Source organism: Poecile atricapillus, chromosome 8, assembly GCF_030490865.1.
Source record: "Poecile atricapillus isolate bPoeAtr1 chromosome 8, bPoeAtr1.hap1, whole genome shotgun sequence".
Lineage (NCBI taxonomy): Eukaryota > Metazoa > Chordata > Aves > Passeriformes > Paridae > Poecile > Poecile atricapillus.
Window position 1 is genome coordinate 22,897,434 of NC_081256.1, and position 22,207 is coordinate 22,919,640.

The window sequence follows — 22,207 nt, forward strand, 5'->3', positions numbered from 1 at the left end:
GGTCTGTTTTTAATCCGTGTGACAAGGAGGAGTTAGAGGAGGTTTTTAACTCTGCTACCTGAAGGTAGTTTTTATCTGCCAGGCTTGTAGATGTAGTGGTACAGTCTGTATGGGGTGAGGGAGGAAACTCTTTCCATTTGATCTGTATGTAAATCCCCATGGATGAATCACCCAGCTGTGAAAGAAGTGTCCTTGGAAATCATCATTCATGTGAGGCCGGGTCTGGCGAAAGCTGCGATCGCCTCCTGGGCTCAGGCTGTGAGCTGCTCCCTGCAAACCCTTGCCTGACTCCTCCTATTGCACCCTTACCCTTTGCAAGGGTAATTATAGACACCAGTGGGAGTTCTGTGACTCTGACCTGCAGGCCAAGGACAGGCTATTGATCCCTGTCTCATTTCTTCATGCCTCATATATAAAGGGGTAGAATGCTGCTGGATTTCCCGTGCTTCCCCAGGTAAAAAACTACCAGCAGGCAAAAGGGTGCACTGTGTGGAGAAACAAACAGCATTGGTAGAAACTCATGTGCTGTGGGGTGTGGAGGATGGTGTTGAGGGTTCAGGACCTACCACCTGAAGGCAGCTGCTTGCCCTGGGCTGCCAGGGGAGCACACACATTGTTTTCCCTTGCTGCCAGCTACAGAAGAGACTGGGAGCCTCATGGAGTGAAAGGCAGACCTGCATTTGCTCTCCCAGGACTTTGGCTGATCTTTTTGCTCTGCTGGTGGCCTTTTTGGCCCCAACTGCTCTGCAGGTGTAGAATCTCCATCATATGAGGTTTCCATTTGCTGATGCTCAGATGCCTTCTTTGTTACCTTTGATACAGCCATTAAAGCCAGGTGCAGATTAAAACCCACAAGCTTAAGTCATTGGTAGCTCCACTGAGTGAAAGGTTGTGTTTCCCACTTGGTAAGCCAGTAGTTTTAATTTCCTTCTCCCCAACCCCCTTCTCCTGTCCTGTTTTGTCACTTTGAGCTGTGGCTGCACATTGAAAATGATGGTCAGTCTCCTCTGGGCTCGGGAAAATAATTTATGTACGTGAGATTTACTGTTTTCCATATAAATAGTTTATGATTTCTGAAGGAGTGCTGGCTAAGGAGCATGTTCCTTGGAAAACAGATACTCCCCCTCTCCCTGTGTTCTTCCTCCAAGGTTGTTTCTAGATGAGCCCTGTGAGAGGCTGAGCATCCCCTTCCTGCAGTGGGATGAGGATGCCCAAAATGTTGGCCCCCAGCCCTGGGGAGCTCCTGCAATGGCTTGTTAGTGAAAGGAGAGGAAAAGCCACTAAAGTTGGAAAACACTGATAAGAAGTTTAGTTGGCACGCCTGATTTTCATTTTGTAATGGCCAATCAGAAAACCTTTCCCTTTAATCCAGAATGTCACTTTTCCGTGCTAATTTGCTGCAGTGCTTGCCAGAAGTTCAAGGTTGTGTGTTGGTAATAAATGATGGTAATCAGGCAGGCAGCACTGGAATGGCCAGACTGGATACCAGCTCCTGCTGCCATCCAAGGGGAGCCAGCAGTGTGCCCTGCCCTACACTGAGAAGCTGAGTTACCCTGACCAGCAGAAGGTGTTCCCTTTGCTCTGCTGTGGGAAGCCAGCTCTGCTGTGCCACAGGAGCCCGGTCAGATATTGATGGTTTTGTGCAAACACCATCCACTGCCAGTCAGTGAGGTGTCACCTGGGTGGGTGACACAGTCCCATCCTTCCTATGGATGCACTGAGGTGAAAACAGCCCTACCCTCAGGCAGGCATGGTCCCTGCCTGGTTTGTGCAGCTGTGAGCAGTGAGCTGCTCCTCTGAGCAAAGCCTGAGCAATGCAGGTTCAACATCCTCTTGGTTCTGAGTGCTCCTGCTGCAGCGAGGGTGGGTGGTTCTGCTTGCCTGAGTGCAGAGTGCACGTGTGGTTTTCAGCTTCAGAGTGCACAAAACCTTTTGTTACAGTTTTTGCTCGTTCCCTCCAGCAGTGGCATTTCTGGGTGCAGAAGGTGTTGCTTTCAGAACAGTAAATTGTTATAAAAGCAGTGCTCTTTAAAAGCCAGGGATATTGCCTCACATGCATATTCCTTTATAAGCTAACAAAAAAAGTAAAAAATTTATGTGGCTGACAGCTTCCCCTCCCCTTCCTTTTAAAAATTCCCTTTTCTCCTAATTTTGAAACTCAGCAGGAAAAAGCCTACTGCCAGCTGAGTCATGTGTTTAGTGCATGACAGAAGTGACTGGGATCATGCCCTTAATCCATTGGATGGTGACTTCAGGATGCATTGGAGGTGGTAGAACCTTTGCTGAGGAAAAGCTCGCACAGCTTGAGCCTAATAAAATGTGCCTAATAACCACTGTAGCATACTATAGAAATATAAGAGATCAAAACTTCAGAGGCATTTATTTTCATAATTTGTGGGTCAGATCCTTGTAGGACTAATTGGGTGCTGTTTGATGTCCAGGCAACAATAGAAATCTCCCTGTACATCTTTCATACAAAAGCATAAAAGCTTTGTGTGATTTTGAGATGAACTGTCAAAAGTGAAGGCACAGATCTCCTCCATACCTCACTGCAGTCTTAGCTGTATTAAGAGGGTAGTGAGGCACTGGAACAGGTTGCCCAGAGAAATGTCAACTAAGCCTCATGGCTGTTGCTTACCAGGCTACTGCTTCCCAAAACATGAGCCAAGATGAAAGCAGAGAATGATCTGTGATGGTGCAGCTCAATGCACCTCCCCAGTTGTTGTGAAACTCTGGTGGTATCTCAGCATTTTGGGTGGTCACCTCCAAAACACAGCAGGTCAGAGATGCTGTGAGCTTTGCAGGGCACTGTCTTTTATTTGTATGTATTAAAATAATGTATACAAATATAAATAAAAATAAGCATGGCTCTAACTGTTCCCTCTTGAGTGGAATAGGGTGTGGCTATGAGTGGCACAGCTTGTGTCCCTGTACCTGGCACATAGACCTTCTTCAAAACAGGCCAGAATTTTCCAGGCTACTCAGATGGGAGATGCCAAAACAGCCATGAAACATGGCTGGAAAGGAAGGTGCAATGCCCTTAAACTTGTGGGGTTTGTGTTTTATGCTCCCACTGAATACTCACGGTAGGTGTTTGGGGAAGGGGCTTCTCTTGTGTGTCTGCAGGTGTCACCATTTGGGGAGGAAAAAAATGATGGGTGTGCAAGGCAAATGTTTTTGGAGAAGAACCAGAGACTGAAGCAACAAAATGAAAAGGACTTTAAATGCATTTTCTGGCCATGCAGACAGGCTGTCTTCAGTGCAATAAATCTTCAGCCTTTATGTATTGATTAGCTTCAGTAAATAGTGTGATGACTCTGCTCTTCCCATTGCTATTCTGTGGGGATTGGTGTGTTAGTATGGCTGAAGAGGCTGTAATAGCTAAATGGGATTCCAGTAGTGAGAGCAGTTTACAAATGCTCTCCAAAGCGATTCGCAGCCAGTGGGACTGTGTTTGACTGCTGTAAATGTAAACACAATGCTCCACTGGTGACCAGGCTGGTAATGGCTGTGTTTTCTAATGGGCAAAAACTCTGTTCTCTGAGCCAAGTGTCCTTCAGTGACTGTGCCCTGCCCTGGCAGGGATGCTCTCTGCACCCACTCCCCTGGTTGGGGACCTGTGATATAAACACATTCTGAAGAGGAGAGGCTGAAATATGGAGCTGCCTGGATAGAAAAAGGAGAGTGGCCGAAAGTGCCCCTTATTACACCAGCCATATAATAATTCCTTCAATATTCATATGATGCTGGGCATAGTTTGAAGTGATTTTGCTTGTTGAGCTTTGCCTCTGCTCTTGGAGCCAGGTATGCGATTTGACAGCCTGAAGATGATTGTGTTTGAGCTCTGGGCAAGCCCCAGGTCCCTGAGCATTTGCTGCAGTAAAGGATGAACGGAGCAGGAAGATGCAGGGACAGCAGCTCGTTGTCTTTGTAGAGCAGCAGGGGGAGGATGGATGGATGGATGGATGGATGGATGGATGGATGGATGGATGGATGGATGGATGGATGGATGGATGGATGGAGAGCTTCTTTACCTATTAGTTGCCATAGCTGAAAGCCCATCCAGAACTTTCCATTGGCATCTCCCTGTTTTGTGACAACCTGTAATAACACCCTGGTGAAAGAGCTCTTCCAAAGGTAGTTTGGACCATGAGCTGAAATCCCAGGTTGCTCTGGAGACAGTGGAAGGGAAGATAGGATGGAGCAGATGTAAAATTAGCATAACAATACACCTTTAATTCAACTTGAAGGAAATAATTGAAGACTAGTTGTCACTTACGCTTGTGACCTCTGCCAAGATGACTCACGCTGCAATATAATATGAGTCACTTGTTAATGATGGCCTGTTAAGGAGAAAGTGCCAAATCCCTGTAACTTCTTCACTGTGTTCTGTAAATGCCAGGATGGGGAAGGGTGTTGAGGATATTATTGCCTATAAGTAATTGATATTTAAGAGCACTGAAGCACCTTTAGTTGGCTCTGGGTGACTGCCATGAAAGGTGTGAGCAGAAATGCTGCTGCTTCTTTGGCCTTGGTTTAAAAGAGCCACAAACCACCGTGTAGCTCTCCTCCCCAGTGCTGCCTTGACAAGCTGTTGCCCGAGGGTGGGGACCTTGATAACTTTCCTTCCTGCCAGATGGCTCAGCTGGCCTGAGGACAAGTGTCTGCTGGTGGGACAGAGGGTGGGAGGTGGGTGAATGGGTGCTCAGGTGTTAATAGGACATGAAACTTGTATACAGCATGGGGAGGGAGGTCTTGGAGGCATCCTGGCTGATGGGAGAATGTGAAGGTAGGAATAAAATACTCTGTGGGAAGAAGTCCTGGGCTGGAGACCTGCACCCAGGAGCCTAGGGGAGAAAGGTGAAGAGCTGCAGCCTGTGGCCCCGTTGTCTCATGCAGGGAGGGCTTGGCCAGGCACAGCTTCCCCATGAACTCCTTGTCTCTGACGTGTGAGAAGTTTTTTATGGCCTTAGGAACTCGCAGCTCTTAGGAACTGACTTGAGCACTCACTTGTTAATCATCTACTAGTTGTATTAAATGCTTCCTCTTACTGAACTAATGTTTTTCCCTAATAAATGAGATTTCACAATCCACAGAAGAAAGCAAGAGCCTGGTGTGACCAGGTGCTTGTGACCAGGGGTGGGAGCTCACCAAGCAGTGACTTGGGAAGGGGTTTGACAAAAGCCTCATGATTTTGTCTGTAGTCAGAAAATTGTGTGAAGTGCTGACACAGAAGTTAACTTGAAAGGGGAGTATTTTTCCCTAGATCTCATAATTGTAGAGAAGCATGGAAAAAGGTCTTCCTGAGAGATCATAATCCAAAGGGCAAATAGAAGACTTCAAGTAGATTATTGAAAATTCGGAACAAAAAATGGAGATAAATGTTTGAGGCTTTGCCTGCCTTCTTTCCTGAGTGATAAAACAGACATCCTTAAGCTGTTTCTGCAATGCTTTCTTCTTCCAGGTGAGAAGCTGCCTTACCTCTACCATCCCTCTTCTGCCACCTGTTCCAAGGTGTATCCTGCCCTCTGGACTTTGCCTGTTGGCAGTCCAGACAGGACTGGTGTCCATACAGGATCTTGCTGCCTTGGGCAGCACCAGTGTGGGCACAAGGTGACAGGAGGGTGGTGGTGAAGGGCTGTGGAGGAAGGTTGAGCTGTGAGGGGATGAAAAGGAATAGACCTGAAGGAAGAGAACTTTAAACTTGGATGTTCCTATCAAGGCACTCTAAGGCAAGCAAAGGACATTGAATGTACAGGTTGGTTGCATTGCAGAAGACTGTGTGTAGTACTTTAGGAATTGCTCTCTCTGAGGGGTGGAGGGATGTTACTTCCTGAAGAGAAGCTGCCAGTGCAGTGGAACCCAGATCTTGAACACATCTGTGTTTTGTCTTGCTCGTTTGATAATGACCACCTGGTTCTTTATCAAGTTCATGCTTTAGCGTAGCGCTCCTGCTGCTGAGGGAGCTCTCAGGAGCTCTCACTGTGCCTCTTGAATAGGCAAAGGTTTATCATGTGATTGAACTGGAGGCACGCCTTGCAGGTGGGAGGACCATACCCCCCCAAAAATGGAGCAGTGTGGTTGTCCAGTGAGAAAGGGCAGAAGTTCAAAGCTAAACTTGGTTTCTCAAGGCCCTTTCACAATGAATTGTGGGTTTGTTTTCATCTGTTGACATGACCTCTTCTGTGCTGCTGGTGTAAAGCAAAGTGCCTGCACAGATGAAATGTCCTCGAGAGGAGATGCAAAAGCTCTGCTCATTATCAGAAACGAGTAAAACTGCTCCAAGCTAATATGGCTGCCTAAAAATAGAAGTGGTGTTAGGGGGAGGGGCTGTCTTCTGTGTTCATTTGCCCTTGATTTTCATGACATTTTGCTGCTCTATATTGTGTGTCTTGTTCAGGAGACTGTGTCCTGGTCACACTGGAGTAATTCACAAGAGTGCGTGTGTGCTTGTGTCAAAAAACATCACAAGGAGGACTGAAGAGCTTGTTGGGGGTTTAGCAGTTGACTGGTACAATGCAGTTATTCGGGTTTATTCCCTCATCCTCGTTTCCTGCTTGTTCACAGCAAGTCCCTTGCTTGATCTTGAAGCCTCTCCTGAAGGAGGGATGTGACTGACAGTGAGGCTCTGGGCTGGGATGGATCCCTGGTGCTGTGAGATGGTGGGAGCAGAGGACATCCATCATGTGTAAACCTTGCCAGAGAGGACAGCCATACCTCAGTTGAAGGTTGCACCATCCGCTCTGGAGTTAAGGGGGGAAAAAAAAAAGAAGAAGAAAGAAATTACTTATGAGACTTAATTACCGAGTTATTGTTATGCAGTATTTAAAGCCCAAGTTTCATAACTGCCTTGTGATATCAGCATTCATGTTCTTTGTCAGTATTATGCAAGCAGCTCACCTTGTGATCATGAAATACTGAAAAGTGCTTTCTAATGCTCGCCCTCCTTTCTCAATGAGTCCATAAAACCTCTTCTGCTTTCCATTAATTATGGAACAATGGGACATTTTCCTCTTAAAAAGAGCTGAGCCTTTTTTGTTTTTTCTTCAAGTTCTTGAGCCAGTTGCTCCTCTGAGACCTTTCTGTTCGACATGGCTATACCAGAGTGGACATATTTTCTGTCCTTCACTGCACTGTCTTTTGCCACTTGGGAGAAAGCAGGAGGTCTGTGGACCAATCTAAGAGGCAGAGGTCTTGCTCTACTGAAGTAGTTCCAGATGGTTCTTGGCTGTTTCTGGCACTGGTGTGGTTGGTGTGATCTGCCTTCGAGGTTAACTGAAGCAGCTGGGAAAGATGGGAGCAGGTCCAGTGGGATAACTCTATTTACTTCCCAAAAGAGCTGAAATACTAGCTTGCTTGTTGGTAACTCAGTTGTTTTCCAAGTGGGAGTTTGTTTAACACTGGAAGAAGCTCTTTCTGGCCCCCATCAAGAGCCGTGCTGTGAGACCCTGGCAGTGCAGCCCTGGTTTCACCTCGGCCAGGTCTGGATTTTCCCCACCTCCACATCCACATTTTGCAGAACACTGGGAGTAGACCTCTAGTTTTCCTCCTGATCAGTCCAGTTCTGCCACTCAGTGGCATCCAGAGCAAGGGTGGGACAGGGAGGGTTATCCTGTTCTGTGGGAGTTGCCCGTGAGGGGGTTTTGCAGGTGACTCTCCAGAGGTGGTAGGGTCTCTTGATATTGTTGGGAGACTCCTGAATGATTTCCTTGACTGCAGAGATGAAGAATTTAATCTTTTCTCTGAGCTTTCTCAAGAAAAAGGAAATGATTGTTTTTTCCCTTCCCTGTAGGGGGACAGGGTTCAAATGTTTCTCCACGCACAGATGTGGAGTGTGCTGAGCACACTGAAGAGGATTTGTCTCCAGGCTCCCTGGCCAGTGCTGCTGCTCCATTCCTTCAGACTTTTTCTTGTGTACACATGGATCTGGAGATCTGTAACTCTTTTCACATGCTAATGGGGACTTGATAGATAAGATCCCCTGTGAAGAAAGGAATGCTAGGAGAGTCTCATGGCAGGGGAAATCAGGGTGAGAAGTGGTCAGACATCTTCCTTAGATTCATTTATAAGCCATGCAGCCCTGGCAGAGCTCAGAGTAGAAGTCAGACCCTTTGGCCTCTCATCCCATGTTGTAGCCATTAAACTATGCTCTCGTAAGTTTAGATAACCTGTGGTTTTAGTGTCTGCAAGTCTTGATGAGCAAATTCCTCTAGATAAATGCTTTTCTTGTATACTTGCCAACACAGTGTGATGTTTGGGACATGAGGGAAGGGAAATAACTTTCAGGTGTCAATTTTCAGGAGATGAATCAGATGAAGAGATAGTACCCAACAGGTTAGAGCTGTTGGAGTGGCTCAGGGGTGAAGATCACATTCTGTGTCTCTGGTTTAGACTAAGTGATATGGGAATCCAGGGTGCAACTGTACTGCCAGCAGCTTACCATGAGTTTGGATATTTCTGAACAATCTGGGTCTCTGGCAGTGATGAGATACGGCACTGGAGTTTGGGATGGATGCTAAAGGGATTGTAGTTGCATAGTATGTGATGTTACCCTGAACAAAAAGTCCATCCTGGCTTTACGTCACTTGCAGTCTGGGAAAGCTGATAGTTGAGTTGGTTTCCCTGTGTAATGAATATTCCTTTTTGATACAGGTCTGCAGAGAAGGAAAGGGTTGCAAAAGCATCTTGGTGTTGTAGTAGTTTATCTTCCTTTCTGTAGCCTGGGGCTGTAAGGTGGACCACAGCTCAGTGGATTACATGCTGCATTTGGCTTACAATGAAACTGCAGCATCTCCCCTCCCTTCTGACCAGGAGAGATGGTGATGGGCCAGCTAGGTCTGCAAGGAGGGATGAAGTGATGCTTTCTGAGGATTTAGGGTGGCCTGGCAGAGTTTGTTGCACTGTTTATTTTGCTTTCTGTAGCAGTGTGTTGTTGCTGAAACACGTGGATTTGATTTCTGGTTATGAGCATCCTTATCTGCTTCTGTAGCCATTAGCTCTCTGTCTTGCCCTTGTAGGAAGCTGTAAGCTACTTCATCTGATAAGACTTTTCTTATCTGTTCTGCTGTTTATTGTGTAGAATTGAAATTACTCTAGAAAGTATAAAAAAGAGGATGGAGCTTGGGAATAGCAGCTGAGAAGTTGTGTTTCTCCTCCAGAGAGTCTGCACAGACTGCACAGACCAACAAGATGTCAACAGAAAGTATGAATGTCTCCATGCCTCAAGCTGAAGCCGAGTTCACGGTCATGTATTATGTCTAGAACAAAACATATGTCCTGAGATTTCCTTTCCTTCCTTGCTTTGTGCAGCATCATCAGAACACCCCGTTTGGCCTTTTAAACTCATCAGCCTGCTTGTGAAATATTCAGTAAAGCTTGGGCTGAGTTCCCATCACTGTCAGTGGGTTGCATCTTTTTGGAGTGGCTTTGATCTTGCTTACTCCTTGCTGAGTAATTTACACTCCTCTCACATGAGCTGCACTTTCAGTGGATGTGCCGCCCTCTGAGAGTCTGGCCCTTGCAGGCTCTCTTGTTTCTCCTAATCATAAGCATTTAAATTGTATTAAAGCTGCTTATCCCAGTCTTGTGCTTTTTTAGAGTCATTAACACCTCTGCAAAGAAAGTGTAAAACTCTAGTAAAGTCAGCTGGCGGCACTTTACAATGGTTTGAATGGTTCTAGAGGGAGCAGAGGGCTGGACTTGGCGTGCTGAGGAGGGTGTTTGGGAGGGGTGCTGGTGGTGGTGCATCCCCGTGGGTGGGGAGCACCCAGACACGGTGGGTTCACCCTTGGGAGGTGGTGTTCCCCTTCAGCCTGGGGTCAGGGCTCCTTTCTGGGTGTGAGAACAGGCACCTCAAGCTTTTGTTGAGTTCTTCCCCTACCACAATTCCCTAGAGGCCAGAAGCATCCATCCCTCTGTGTTTGCTGTGCCTCATTTAAGGACATGTCTCAAATGATGTCTGCAATTTTCTATTCTGTTACCTTTACAAAGAGATGTTGGTGTTCAAGGGTGATCCCACCAGGAAGTCATTCAAGAAAACCCAAAGCTGGCTTTGTTCTTCACCTTGTATGGGCTCCTGTGCAGCAGCTGTGCAGCAGTGATCTGATCTGCCTCACGGTCATGGAGAAGTCCCACTCTTGCTCTCATTGCTTGGTCTGTCGAGCCAGTTGAGCTCTGCACTAATTAATGGGAAATTGTCATGGCTGTTAGGCTGGTAGGAAAAACTAATAGGGGTGAATAATAGCACAAGATACATGGAAATCAATGTTTTTCTCCTTGGAGGCTGTAGATGTAATCCACTTAATATTTTGTGGAACACAAGATTAATATTCTTCAGCATAACATATGCAAGGGCTTTTCTTTTTAGAATGCCTCTTTGCTGGTAGAGGCACTGCTGCATTGCTAAAGCTGAGGGCAGGGGATTAGGAGAGGGGGGAAGGATGCTGACCCAACTTCCAGAGGATTCAGAAACAGCGAAATCTGGCTAGAGGAGATTAAACTTCTTCCTTGCTAGCAGGACTTATCTGCAAGAAGCGTGCCTCACTCTGGGATAGCCACTGTTGAAACCTGGTAGGGTGTTTTTCAACTCTTTGGATGCCTAAATTATCAGAGAATAGATCTGATTTGCTTGGACTGTGTGGTGTGACTCTGCTGGTGAACTCCCAGTGCAAAGCTGGCGCCTGCAGAGTGTGGAAACCAGCTCCAGCCTTGCACTTGTCCTTCTTCACAGCATAGTTTTACCATGATTTAAACTCATAGAGCTGCTAAGCTTCGTAGAGGTTCCTTTGAAATAATAATAAAGCGAAGCCCCTGTTCTTTTTCTTTCACGGGATGGAAAGAATGCAGGGAGTTGCCAAGCTTAAAGAGGAGTAGATACAGCAGAAATAAATCAATCAAGACCATTTATTTTAAGTTGATTAATCTGATATGTTCATAGTTTTCTAAAATAAAATCTAGCCCCAGAGAGTTTAGCAAATCAAATAACAATAATGGCAATTAATTTAGAAGCAGTTACTAATGCTTCTCATCCCCTTTTCAGATCCTTAAACACTCATGATTAATCTCACATTTTATGACTGTGGGCCAAATCCTCCTGGGGATGTGCAGTGTCTCTTTTGGGTTGGAGGAGATGGGCCTGAAGAGCTGACCCCATTCAGCTGGTGGCTGGTGGATGCTGGCATCTGGTGCCTCCAGGAGGCTTTGGTCTGATTTTTCAGTTGAATTTCTGATTATTTAGGGCTTCCACACCTGCTTTGTTTTCCTGTCTTGTACTGGTCTTCAGCAGGCTGGTCCCTGTGGTATTACAGGGTTTGCTTAGCTGCTGTGTGTGTGTTTATATTAATGTTTCCAGCCTGCTTGTGTGAACTAATAAAAAATTGTGGAGCTCTGCAGAAAGCCAGATAGTGTCACAGCTGCTTCCAGGGAGCAGAGCTAGAAGAGAGCTCCCAAGGCAGGGAGGTATCACAGGGCTCTAATTTGACAGGGAACACAATTGGTGCCATAAAGCAAAATGTGGTGGTTGGATTTACAGAACATCAAGATGACTTGCAAAGCAAAACCTGCACATCTTCCTGGGATGTCTGGGGGAAAGGTCCCTTCACCTTGTCCCATCCAAAGTGCTGTTGTAATGCAGATATCAAACGAACTAAACTAAATAATCTGTGTCCCCCTGCCTCGTTTAGTAATTCAGGGCATTGGGGATTGAAATAAAAAGCATCTCCCTCAATTTCTGAGAGTGTTTCACAATGTAGGAAGCCACTAAGAAATACAGAAGATTTGCTATGGGAAATACTTCACACCCTGGCAAAAAAATTCTTGCAAATCACTTCAGCAACTGTGGATCAGCCCTGATTTTAGGCTGGTTTTTTTGGCATGGATCAGGCAGGAGCTTGCTTTTTGCCGTGGGACCTTGTTTTTTACCCAGTTTGAATGTCTGTCATAACCAACCTTTTAGACTTCCTGCCGGGTCTGGCTTACTGGAGACAGCCTGTGAAATTTAGGAAAAAAGGTGAGAAGCCTTCCTTTCCCCTTCCCCAAAACTTGTTAACTCTTGGATGAGACATGTATTTCTAAATTGAAACATGCAAATTAACATATATTTTATATTCTTTTAAATAATTTTGCTGAATTGTCAAGACAATTCAATATAAAAGTAAGTTTGTAGTACAAGGTTTTGGCAGCTTGTTGGTATAGTTGTGGGGTTCGGTTTTTTTCTGCAGTCTGTCGTGCAGAGTTCTGCTCAGTAATTCAAAGTGATTTGTTCCCCATATTGTCCTTTTTTGAAACCATTGCCCCTGGAGAGTTTTCTGCCTTTCTCGCTAACCAGCCCTTGTGGAGCCAAGTGTGAGGAGCTGATGACAAGTGACAGGCTGTGGGTAAACTCCTTGAAAAGCACGAAACCAGCAGATAACTCCATCTCCAGATGAGCTGTGAAAACTGGGCTGATGTGAGAAACTCTCAGCTGAATCCAGCAGGGAGGTGGTGTTTCTCCAGATGTGTGTATAGGGACAAGAAAATATTGAAAATTAATGGCATCTGCTTTAATCTGGGAATTGGGGATTTCTGGAATGCATGTCTACATGCCTGGCTGTGTGTTGCTTGTTGCCACTGCTGTTGAAGGCTGTAGTATGGGTTGTTGATGCTACAACCCTTTCATCCCTGGCAGGTTTTCTGGTCAGCTCAGCCCACAACCGTAACTGAAAAATAGATATAAGAGGTACAAAACCATCCTAGTTTAAAAAAAGCAAAAGATTGCTTTTCTTGCTCCAAAAGGCATCTGGCAGTGAGATGTTCTCCTGTTACAGGCCATCCATCTGGCCACAACTCTCACTGCAAGGAGGGAACAAGGCTGTAATTTCTTGACAAAGGTGATCCCAGATCATGAGCCCAGCAGCCTCCTGTGAGGGCTGCAGAAGCTGGAGTGTCCAGCAGTGCCTCAGGAAGGTGCAGACTGGCTTCTGTCACCCCTGCAGACACACAGACCAAGCCACAAGCGTGACCTGCTGTTGGAGACTGAATGTCTGTGTGTGAGAGGGTGCTCCCTTCTCTTGGCATGAGCTTGGCAGCAGCCATGCTTTACACAGTGCATCTCCAGGAGTGGGGTGTTAAGAGGCTGTAGTTCCCAAAACAGCTGCCTTGGTAAGTAATTAAACCAACTCCTCTGAGACTCCATAAACCTTTGACAGCGTTTAGTGGTAGGTAACGATTTCAGCTTGATGCAAACATTGGCTGGTCAAGGTTGAAACTCTGTTTCTCAGAGGGATGAGATCTAAACATTTAGGAATAATACCTTATTGGTCTGAAACTACAGGAATGACTTCCAGTGAGGAGAGCGTCCAGCTGCTGTTCTCTAATTGATGGCTGCATCCGAAGAAGTGTGGTACAATACTGGTAGTGACTTTAGATCTTCTGGGGGCTATAGATGTGATTTATGATTGGCACTGCAGCTTTTTAGAGACACTGAGCTCAGCCAAGCCTTTTATATATTGCCCTGTTGAAGTCGTGTGCTTGAATTAGGCATACGTTGAAGGGGTTGATGGCACTGAGGCTGCATTCATTTATCAAGGCATTGAAAACCTTGGGGTTCACTTAGCAGTCGTGCTTTTGCTGATGCTTCTGGTCTGATTTGCTTCTGGCTCTTCTAGATGAACAGTCTTCTGTGAACTGGAAGGTGGGCTTGTCATAGAGCTGCAAACAATTTATGGAGTCTGTCCTGGTGATCTGTGGAATCTGCTGTAGAGCTTTAAAAGGATGAGAGGAATGGCTGCTTTGGAGGGAAACTAACTTCAAATGAAGAATAAATACAATTGTGTTGTCTTGAGGATTATTGAGTATCTCAGCATTTTCTTACCATGCTGGGACTCATAGAGGCTACATGTTCATTTTCATTAGCCTCAAGTCAAATCTCGCCTTTTGCTTGAATGACCTCAGGACAGATGGACTCACCATGTTGCTAGCCATGCTTTTGAAGGAGTGGGAAGGAGGCTTGGACCCTTCATGTTTTATTTAATGTAAATGTGTAGCTTGTGGGTGGCTTTTCCTTGGCCTGAATGTCTCTGACATGCAACATTGGAGGAAGGTTATTTTTGTATATGGCACTGTTGTCCTCTCCTCGTATCACTAGTGCACCTTGGCCTGTGGGACCCACCATTTGCAGTGCTACAGCTGCATTATCTTGGCTGGAAAAAACCATTTTTATCCAGGTCGGTATGTGTGTTCCTTATAGGCTTGGAGCTCCCACATTTCATATTTGTGGAGAGGGTACAGAATGGCTGCTTTTTCTTTTGACGTGCTAGAAAGGAAAAACTAGGTCAGAGGAACTCTAATTTTGTGTGTGCAAGTGTGAGTCTGTGAGCAGGAAATCTGGAATACTCAGTTTATTGTAGTTTCAGTGGCTTGGCCTCTGCAGAACTAAGTGGGAATGAGCTGTGTATATGCATAGGGGATTTTGTCTTTTTCTTCCCTTAGCACTGATGTTGGCTATTCCTTTGCTGACTGGGGGCTACAAATCCACACTTACATCCTAAATTGAACAGGTAATAGTTGAAGAAGTAATACAGTTTTATTGACTGAAAAGCCCAATGTGGTGATTAGTTCTTATTTAATTTTGCTGCTGCCAACTATTGGCAGGTCTTAACATTCTGGAAAGGAAAGAGACGCTCACATGGTGGCTGGAGCTTTACTGCAATGACAAGCTGAGGAGGAAAGTGTTGGAGACCTGGGATTTATGGCTTAGGAAGGGGGAATGGACAGAGCACAGATGTGCCTCTTGGGCCTGGAAGAGCATCTCCTGGTGAGATGCTGCAGGGGAGTGGTCCAAGTAGATTTATAAACAGTCTCCTCAGCTGTCCAGGTGAGAAATTTTTCTTCTCTTAGTAACTTAGCCTCGAGAGCAGTTTTTCTTACGCTCCGTAGTAATGCTGTTTCTTGACTAACATCTTCTTTTAAGTTACAGAGCTGGGTGTTTCGGGGTGAGGGAGGACAAACTGCTTCTTCAAAATGAAAACAAAGCCCTTGGAGAGTTCATTATTACTCTTCCAAGTAGAGCAGCTTGTATTGCTTGAGTAGGCAGGAGGTGCACTGGTAGATGGCATTGATGATAGCTTGTTTTGTGAGTCTCTGGATGGGTGGGCGAAGGAGGGGAAGGTACCAAAGCTATCAGGAGAAGGCGTGAGACTAAGCAGTCCCTGTGAGGGCTGAGTAACATCCAGTAGTCCAGCACAGTTCTGCTTCATTGCTTGGCTTTTATCTCAGAAATACTTGTGCAGCCTTTTGAGGTTTTTTGTACCGCTTTAATTAATGGGCAGGCTTATGGCTATGTGCGATTGAAACTTGAAAAAGTCATGTCCCCAACCTGTTTTTTAGAAAGTTCCCAGTGACTCAATCAGTATTTTGTTGCCTTGGCCTCTGCCTTTCTGCTTTGTTTGCTGCTGTCTGTAGCTATATTAACAATCCTCTCCTGGCTTGTGCAGTTTGTCTTCATATTACTCACAGGGCTGTTAACTAGAAGTGCCTTGGAGATGGAGACAGCCAGCTGATTACTAAAAAGCAGCTGTGTCTTCAAGTGCTCTCCAGACCCCTCTGTTTTTCTCTGATCTGCATGTCGTTTGGGGTAACTTTCCCAAGGTGATCCAGACCTTGTTTTGTCAAACTGCACAAGTGCTTTAAATCCTGCTGTAGAAGCCAGTGCAGAAAGTGTTGCAAAATGAGTGAACTGATGTGCCTTCAGAAGGAGTAGCAGGGGGCTTTATGGAGTTGAGGTTACTGGGGCCCTGATGATTGTGAGATTTATGGCTGTTTACAGAGCTTCTAGAGCTTCCTGCTAGCATGAGAGGTGGTTTCACAGAGTATGGCCCAGCCCAGGCATTTGGCCTCAGGGAAATGAAATCTGGGCAGATGTATAGTGAGAGAGCTAAAGGCTTCATCCTTGTGCTCATTCCTTGCCGTGATGCTTTGCATAATCAGAAATGTTACCCCAATGACAGTTTTGCCGATTGAACTCTACTGTTTCTCTGTCTCTCCTGAATTCCTTGCAAAACCTTTCTCACAATATGAATCAATGATCTTTCACTTCTGGTTGGAGCTTGGTAGGGTTGGAAGGCTCAACTTTCTCTGGGCAGTTGACACCTCAAGAAAACCAGGTAGGTTGACAGTGCTGCCATGCCAAGCTGTGTGATGCCAGGTGGGATTATGGCTTTCCTGGGCTGTCTGGGTGCCATGGCATTGCCATTAGTTTACAAGAGCCAGCTTTTTGGGAAGAATGACCCTCTGGTGCTTCCCAGTGCCAGAATTTCTTTTGTGACTGCCAGGACTTGTCCCAGGCAGAGGCACCTGCATGCAGACAGAGCTCCCTGGGTCTCGTGTTGAGGGTGATGAGCAAATGGCTTTGTAAGCCTGCTTTGGTTTTTGTGGGATCTCCTGTTGAGGCTGTTTCATTATGGAGATGTTAAGGCAGAGGCTCATAGTATCCTGATGCTTGGGAGCATTAGTTGCACAGGCTTTTTTTCTTGGTGGAGATTAAAAAAACCTCTTCTGATGCCACAGAGCTGCTTTAGCTGATTGGTGCCTGGGGACACTCCTCTGTTACTGACCCGTAACTGCACTGCCTCCGGTTACACAGTGCTTTTTCCTTCTCTAGGGTTGTAACATTTGCTTAATGACTGGGGAGCTCCATGATTTTTTGGCTGGAAGTTGTCATTAGCTGCTAGAATTGGGGGACTTAAGTGCACAATGATTACAGAGCCTCCAATCTCTGATTTCCCCTCCTGTGCATCCACAGCAATTGTGGTTTAATTGGTAGGCCCCTGGGTTCCCCTCTCCTGAGCATCTTTCCACTGTCTCCTCATGTAACCCTTCCTGTTACATCCCTTTTGTGTGGGCTAGGAAGGAGAAAAATGAGTCTCCTTCAAGGAAAACAAGCAGATTTGATGTACAGGCTGTGTATAAATATTTCTGGTGTTTATGGACACCTGCATGGCAGTATTTAAAAATGGCTAACTTGTGTTCTGCTCACTCAGCATTCACCATAGCCAACACTGATAGGCACCTGCAGCCCTTGGCCCTTAGGTGACTTAGCCCTGGGTGTGGATATTGCTCTCTGAATAGTCTCCTCAAGCTAAGTGTTGGCTCTTTTGTGCCTTGGACTTGTTGAGACACCATGCTGTGGGCAAGGACATCTTTCAGCTTGAGTCCTGTGGGGTCTGGGTTAGGCAGAAGGGAGGGAGCAGTTTTAACCAGGAACCCACGAGCCCCACTGTGTGCTTCACACTGATAAGTCTTCAAAAGGGAGGCCTGTTTTGTTACTGAAATTTAAATATATCCTACTTTATCATCCACACACAGAAGTCCCTTTTCTGATAATGCACCAGTTTCAAATACACTGTTTATTGAAATAAAGTGTTTTTTTTTTTTCCTTATCCACAATATTGCTGGAAAGGATGATGCCTCTGTGTTTTTCTGTGTCCTGGACTGATTTAGCCACTGAAACGTTAGTACCACTGATTTTCTTGAGAGATAGTAGAAACATAGCAATTTCCTGCTTGAAATTTAGCCTGTCCTGGCTTTACCTGTGGCACAAGAGAGCTCAGGTCCCAACCCATCTCTGCCTGGAGGAACACTGAGTCTGCACAACTTGCTGCAGCTGCTACTCTGTGAAACATTTCCCATCCCATGGGCAGGTGAAAAGTCCTATTGAGTGTTTTGTTGCTTTATGGAGAGCATACTTCATGGAGACCCTGAGTTTGCTCCTGTGTCTTCTGGCACAAGTTCTGAGTATCAGGGAGGAGGGAGGGACCCTACCTTAGTTTAAGGGATCTTGGAGACGTCCTGGTGCTACAACATCTGTACAAATCCTTTTCTAGTTAGAGTGAAGCTAATGTAGAGCTGACAGTTATTTGTGGGTTTGTCTTAAATGCTGTCTCTCTCCCCAACCCGTTTTAAACAATGCACCTTCTTTGCCTAAACTAACAGCTCATCTCATTTTTTCCTTTTATTTGTGGGCTTGTTATTCAATGCAGATGTTTTCAGTTACAAGAGGTACAGTAGTTCTTGTGAAGGCATTCTGGGGTGTGGGAAGAGCAGGCTGTAGCTGCCTTATCATCTATGTGTCCCCCCTGGATCGAGGAGAGGGCATTAGCAGAAGGAGGAAGGTGCCAGGCTGGAAGCAGCCGTGTGGGATGAGCTTTGCAGCCACCCCCAGCCAAGTGCAGCCCAGCGAGCTCTGAGCTTCAGCACAGGCTATATTTGGTCTGGGATTATTCCCTGCTTGGCCTGGATTGGTCCTGGTTGGGGCTCTGCAGGGTGGATTTCTTTTTCCCCTGGCTAACATCACCCATGCTGTGTGCCTCTGTATTTTTCTCCCTCGCTGCCCACTCCAGCCTGCCTGAGCTGCTATCGCTGCTCTCTGGTACCCTCCTGAAGCATCTCAGCAGGGGCTTTGTGGGATGTGCAGGATGCACCCCTGGTAGCAGGGGCAGCCTATTCCCCAGCAGCCATTAAGATGCAAATCTCTTTTCTGTGTATGAATCGGTCCAGGGAAGGCCAGTGGGAAGCAGGGCTTTTTTCCTTGCCTGCACTATCCTTCGCTGTGTGCTTTTTGGAAAGACCATTAATAGCATATTACTCCTGGGTTCTAATAGTGGATCTTGGGGAGAAGTTTTTCCTTTGACTGCCTGCTGCATGAGAGGATGGCAGGCCAAGGAGGGCAGTGTGTCTGGGAGGAGAGATCCAGCCCCCTGTCCCAGTGTGTTGGCTGTGCTGAGGTGGAGCTGCCTGTGGCAGCAGTCAGGGGAGCAGCGTCACTCCTGACTGTGCTGAGAGATGCCCAGTTACCCTGGCAATGCTTCTGGGAAAATGTAGGGAGAAAACAGGATGGAGAGGGGACACTGCAGCAGAGAAACTGCCTGGCTGGTGGGAGCTGGAGCGGAAGGTGTGGGTGGTGGAAGCAATGGGGGAAAGCCCTCCTGGCACAGAGCTGCCCTGGGCACAGTGACAGCAGAGGCAGCTGTGGGACTGGCATCACAAACAAGTGATGGATGGACTCAGGCAAACCTGTTGGAGCCACAGATGTGACCTTTGCACACTTAGAGCAGTGAGCCTGGGATGGTGGGACAGGGCACTCTTTAGTTGGAGGATTTGTAGAAAGAGGTTGGAAAACATATTGCAAAAAGGAGTTCTTTTTATCACAAATGGCCAGCTGCATCCCTGGATGTTTCTCCAAACCTCCTAAGCATATGCCTTAGGCATGGCTTTCTTCTGCCTTAATCTCCTAGTGAATATTCAAAAATAGATATACTTGTAGCACTGGAAAAGCCTCTTTCAGAGTTGTTTCAGCACTGCAGAGAGCAACCCTTAGGGAAGAAACTCAAAAAATAAACAGCAGCTGCTGCCATGTTTCCCCTTCCCCCGCCTCCTCACCCAGTGTGGAAACCCAGTTCCCTTTCCCATCCATTCCTGGCATTTCCCTGCCTGGTACCAAGGCAGCAAAACCCACAGGCCATCCACACCCAGCTGAGATGCTGCGTGCTGGAAACGCGCTGTTGCTGCAGCTTCGCCTGTGTCTGGCCCAAATGTCTGGATGAAGGTGTGTTTGTAGCAGGGCAGATACATCCTCCGTGGTCTCCGAGCCTCCTCCAGCACAGCTTCCCTGCCCTTTTTGCATATTGTCCCACTGAAGGCTGAGTGGGGTTCCCACCCTGGAGTAGCTCAGGGCTTCCCAGGCAGCCTGAGGAAGCTGCTGGTCCTGGCTGCCCTGGCCATGTCAGGACTCAGATCAGTTTACTTTTGTGGCACTATTACTGGATGAATCTTGCTTCTCAGCCTCTCACAAAGATCCAGTGTTTGACTTTCGGACCCAGAAGCATCTTGAGTTCATGCAACTTTGTAATGAGTGAAATCTCTATGTCAGGGTGGTGGGTGTCCATCTCTTCTTTCCTCAGGAGTGCTGCTGGCTGATCCTCCATGGCCTGCTGCATCCCCTCCGGTCACAGCTGGTATCCCTGGGCTCGCTGGGATGCCATGTCATCCAGCAGCTCAAGTGACTCAAAACCCAGCAGGGAGGATGAGGATGGGTGGTGGTGTGGGAGGCAAGGTCACCCCTTGGCTCAGGGACACACAGACCCCAGGGATGTCAGGCTGCCTCCACATCCACCAGCTTCCAGGGGGATTGTTCTCTCCAAAATCAGAGTGATGAGCACAGGAAAAGGAGGAGGAGCAGGAGAGTATAAATAAAGCTTCTGGAAGGGGAAAACCCACCGAGAGGAGAAAATAGCAGTGCTGCTTATTCTTTCTTTCATTCTTTCCCCACCCTCCCTCGTACCTCACTGCTGGTATCGTCTGTGCTGGTGGGTGCATGTGTGTCCAGCTGCACTTCCCCTGGCTGGGCACATGCCAAGTGGAGGGGGATCTAAGGACAGGGTTTTGTGCTTTGCTGCCACCTTTACAAGGTATTGTGTCCTGGTACAGCATTGCCTTAGATCTGCTCGTCTCAGCTGACAAACCAGCATGTCAACAGCCAGGATAAACCAAACCAAAAATGGCCTTTAGACTGGGTAACACTAATGCTGCTGACCTCAGGAACAGACCTGGAAACCTCTGCTTTGAGCCCCAGAATGGTATCCTGCCCATTAGCTTTATTCCAAAGCTGATGCATAAGAAAATTTATCTTTTAACAGCAAATGTTTGCTGTTGCACTTAAAGCATGCACTGAGTGGATGCTCACTTACAGGCTGCTGCCTGGCATGTCCCAGCCCAAGTGCTGGAAGTGGGCAGCACTGGGCAGGTCTGTGCTGCCCAGAGTGCTGGAGCTGCCTACACAAGGCTGTCACCTGGGCAGTGCCACACTTCTGCTCATTGTCCCTGTAATTCCCATTCCTGGTCTGCCTGAAAACCTTAAACCTCTCAAAACCCTTGTCAGAGAAATGCTGATCTTCATAAAATGTTTATTTTTTCAGAAATCTATAAATATTGCTTATTTAATATTCTTTTTCTTTTCTCTTAGGATCCTGCAGGAATCTTTGAATTGGTAGAGCTCGTTGGCAATGGTACCTACGGGCAGGTTTATAAGGTAAGAGTTCCAGCTGTAGTGATCTTGTTTGCCTTGGCTTTGTGTTGAACATGAAGCATCCCAGCACATCACCTTGACTAGACTTTGACCATTTCAAACCTGACAAGAAGCCTTGCTGAACTCTGACCTTTTGGTCTTGTGTGCAAGTACCATGTAGCACACAGAGCTCTTATAAAAAGCAATTCACGTTAGTTCTGAAACTGTCACAAGAAAATGAATTGCTTTTTTTTCCCCCTTTGCCCCTAGTTGCTTTTTATTGATTAGATGATGAGGAGGGAGTGAGAAGTCTGTGCTTTAATAGCTAAATCTTGATCTCTTCTAAGAGCTGAGTTTATGGCTGTAATATGCTGCCAAATGAGTTTGCTACAGTCTAGTGCTCTGCTTGCACACAGGCTGGCTGCTGTCCTTTCCATTGGCAGGAACCTGCTACAGGATTAAAAACACTATTAAAATGTTTTTATTAAAGTGCCTGTTACAGTCAGTAGGATTGCTGTAAATTTTTCTGAACATCTAGAAGCAGCAATCCAGATGAGAATAGTGAAGGGACTGTGGAGAGCTGGATTTTAAAAGCATTAACTTCTTTATAAGAATATTTAAAATTCCCACCTCTCCTATATTATATCACATGTGTATAAAGATGTGTCCCAAACACATCTTAGCTTGGAGGATTTCCAGATTTTGTTGTCTTGGTGGGGTCTTTTTATGGACTATTTTTGTGCATTTGGGGTGGGATTGAATTATTTCAAAGTCTGGGGTTATCCGTGTTTGTATGTGGGGGGGAGATGCTTCTTGTTGTGGTTGCATGAGGAATTTGCCAGCTTTTTTGGTTCTGCTGGGAGTTAGTCCCCTGGGCCTCATTCTCCAAGAAACTCCTGTATGTGTGGGCACAAGTGCTGTGTACACGTGTACTCATTCGTGTGTGGGCACACAGAAATCCTGTTTACCCGTCATGCCCATGTTTCATTTTGACTATAGAAAAGAATATACTCATGTGCTCCTACTTCTGTGGTTTTGGAGACAAAGCTCTTGCTTGTCATGCTCTAAAAGACAGTGAGCTGCCCCTGCTGAAGAGAATAGTGTTTAAAGAGCCAAGATTCCCCCATCCAACTGCTGCTGTGGACTCATCCTGTCAGTAGAAGGATCAAG

At 46.4% G+C, this 22,207-nt stretch overlaps 1 protein-coding gene across 6 annotated transcripts in view; it reads left to right on the forward strand.

Moving 5' to 3' along the window:
* Window positions 1-22,207, forward strand: part of TNIK (TRAF2 and NCK interacting kinase) — a 151,497-nt gene that overhangs the window by 5,553 nt on the left and 123,737 nt on the right. For all 6 annotated transcript variants that reach the window (XM_058843723.1, XM_058843728.1, XM_058843724.1 and 3 more), the window contains exon 2: window positions 20,996-21,061. In XM_058843723.1, the coding sequence (XP_058699706.1) occupies window positions 20,996-21,061 (66 nt within the window). The remainder of the gene's footprint in view (window positions 1-20,995; window positions 21,062-22,207) is intronic.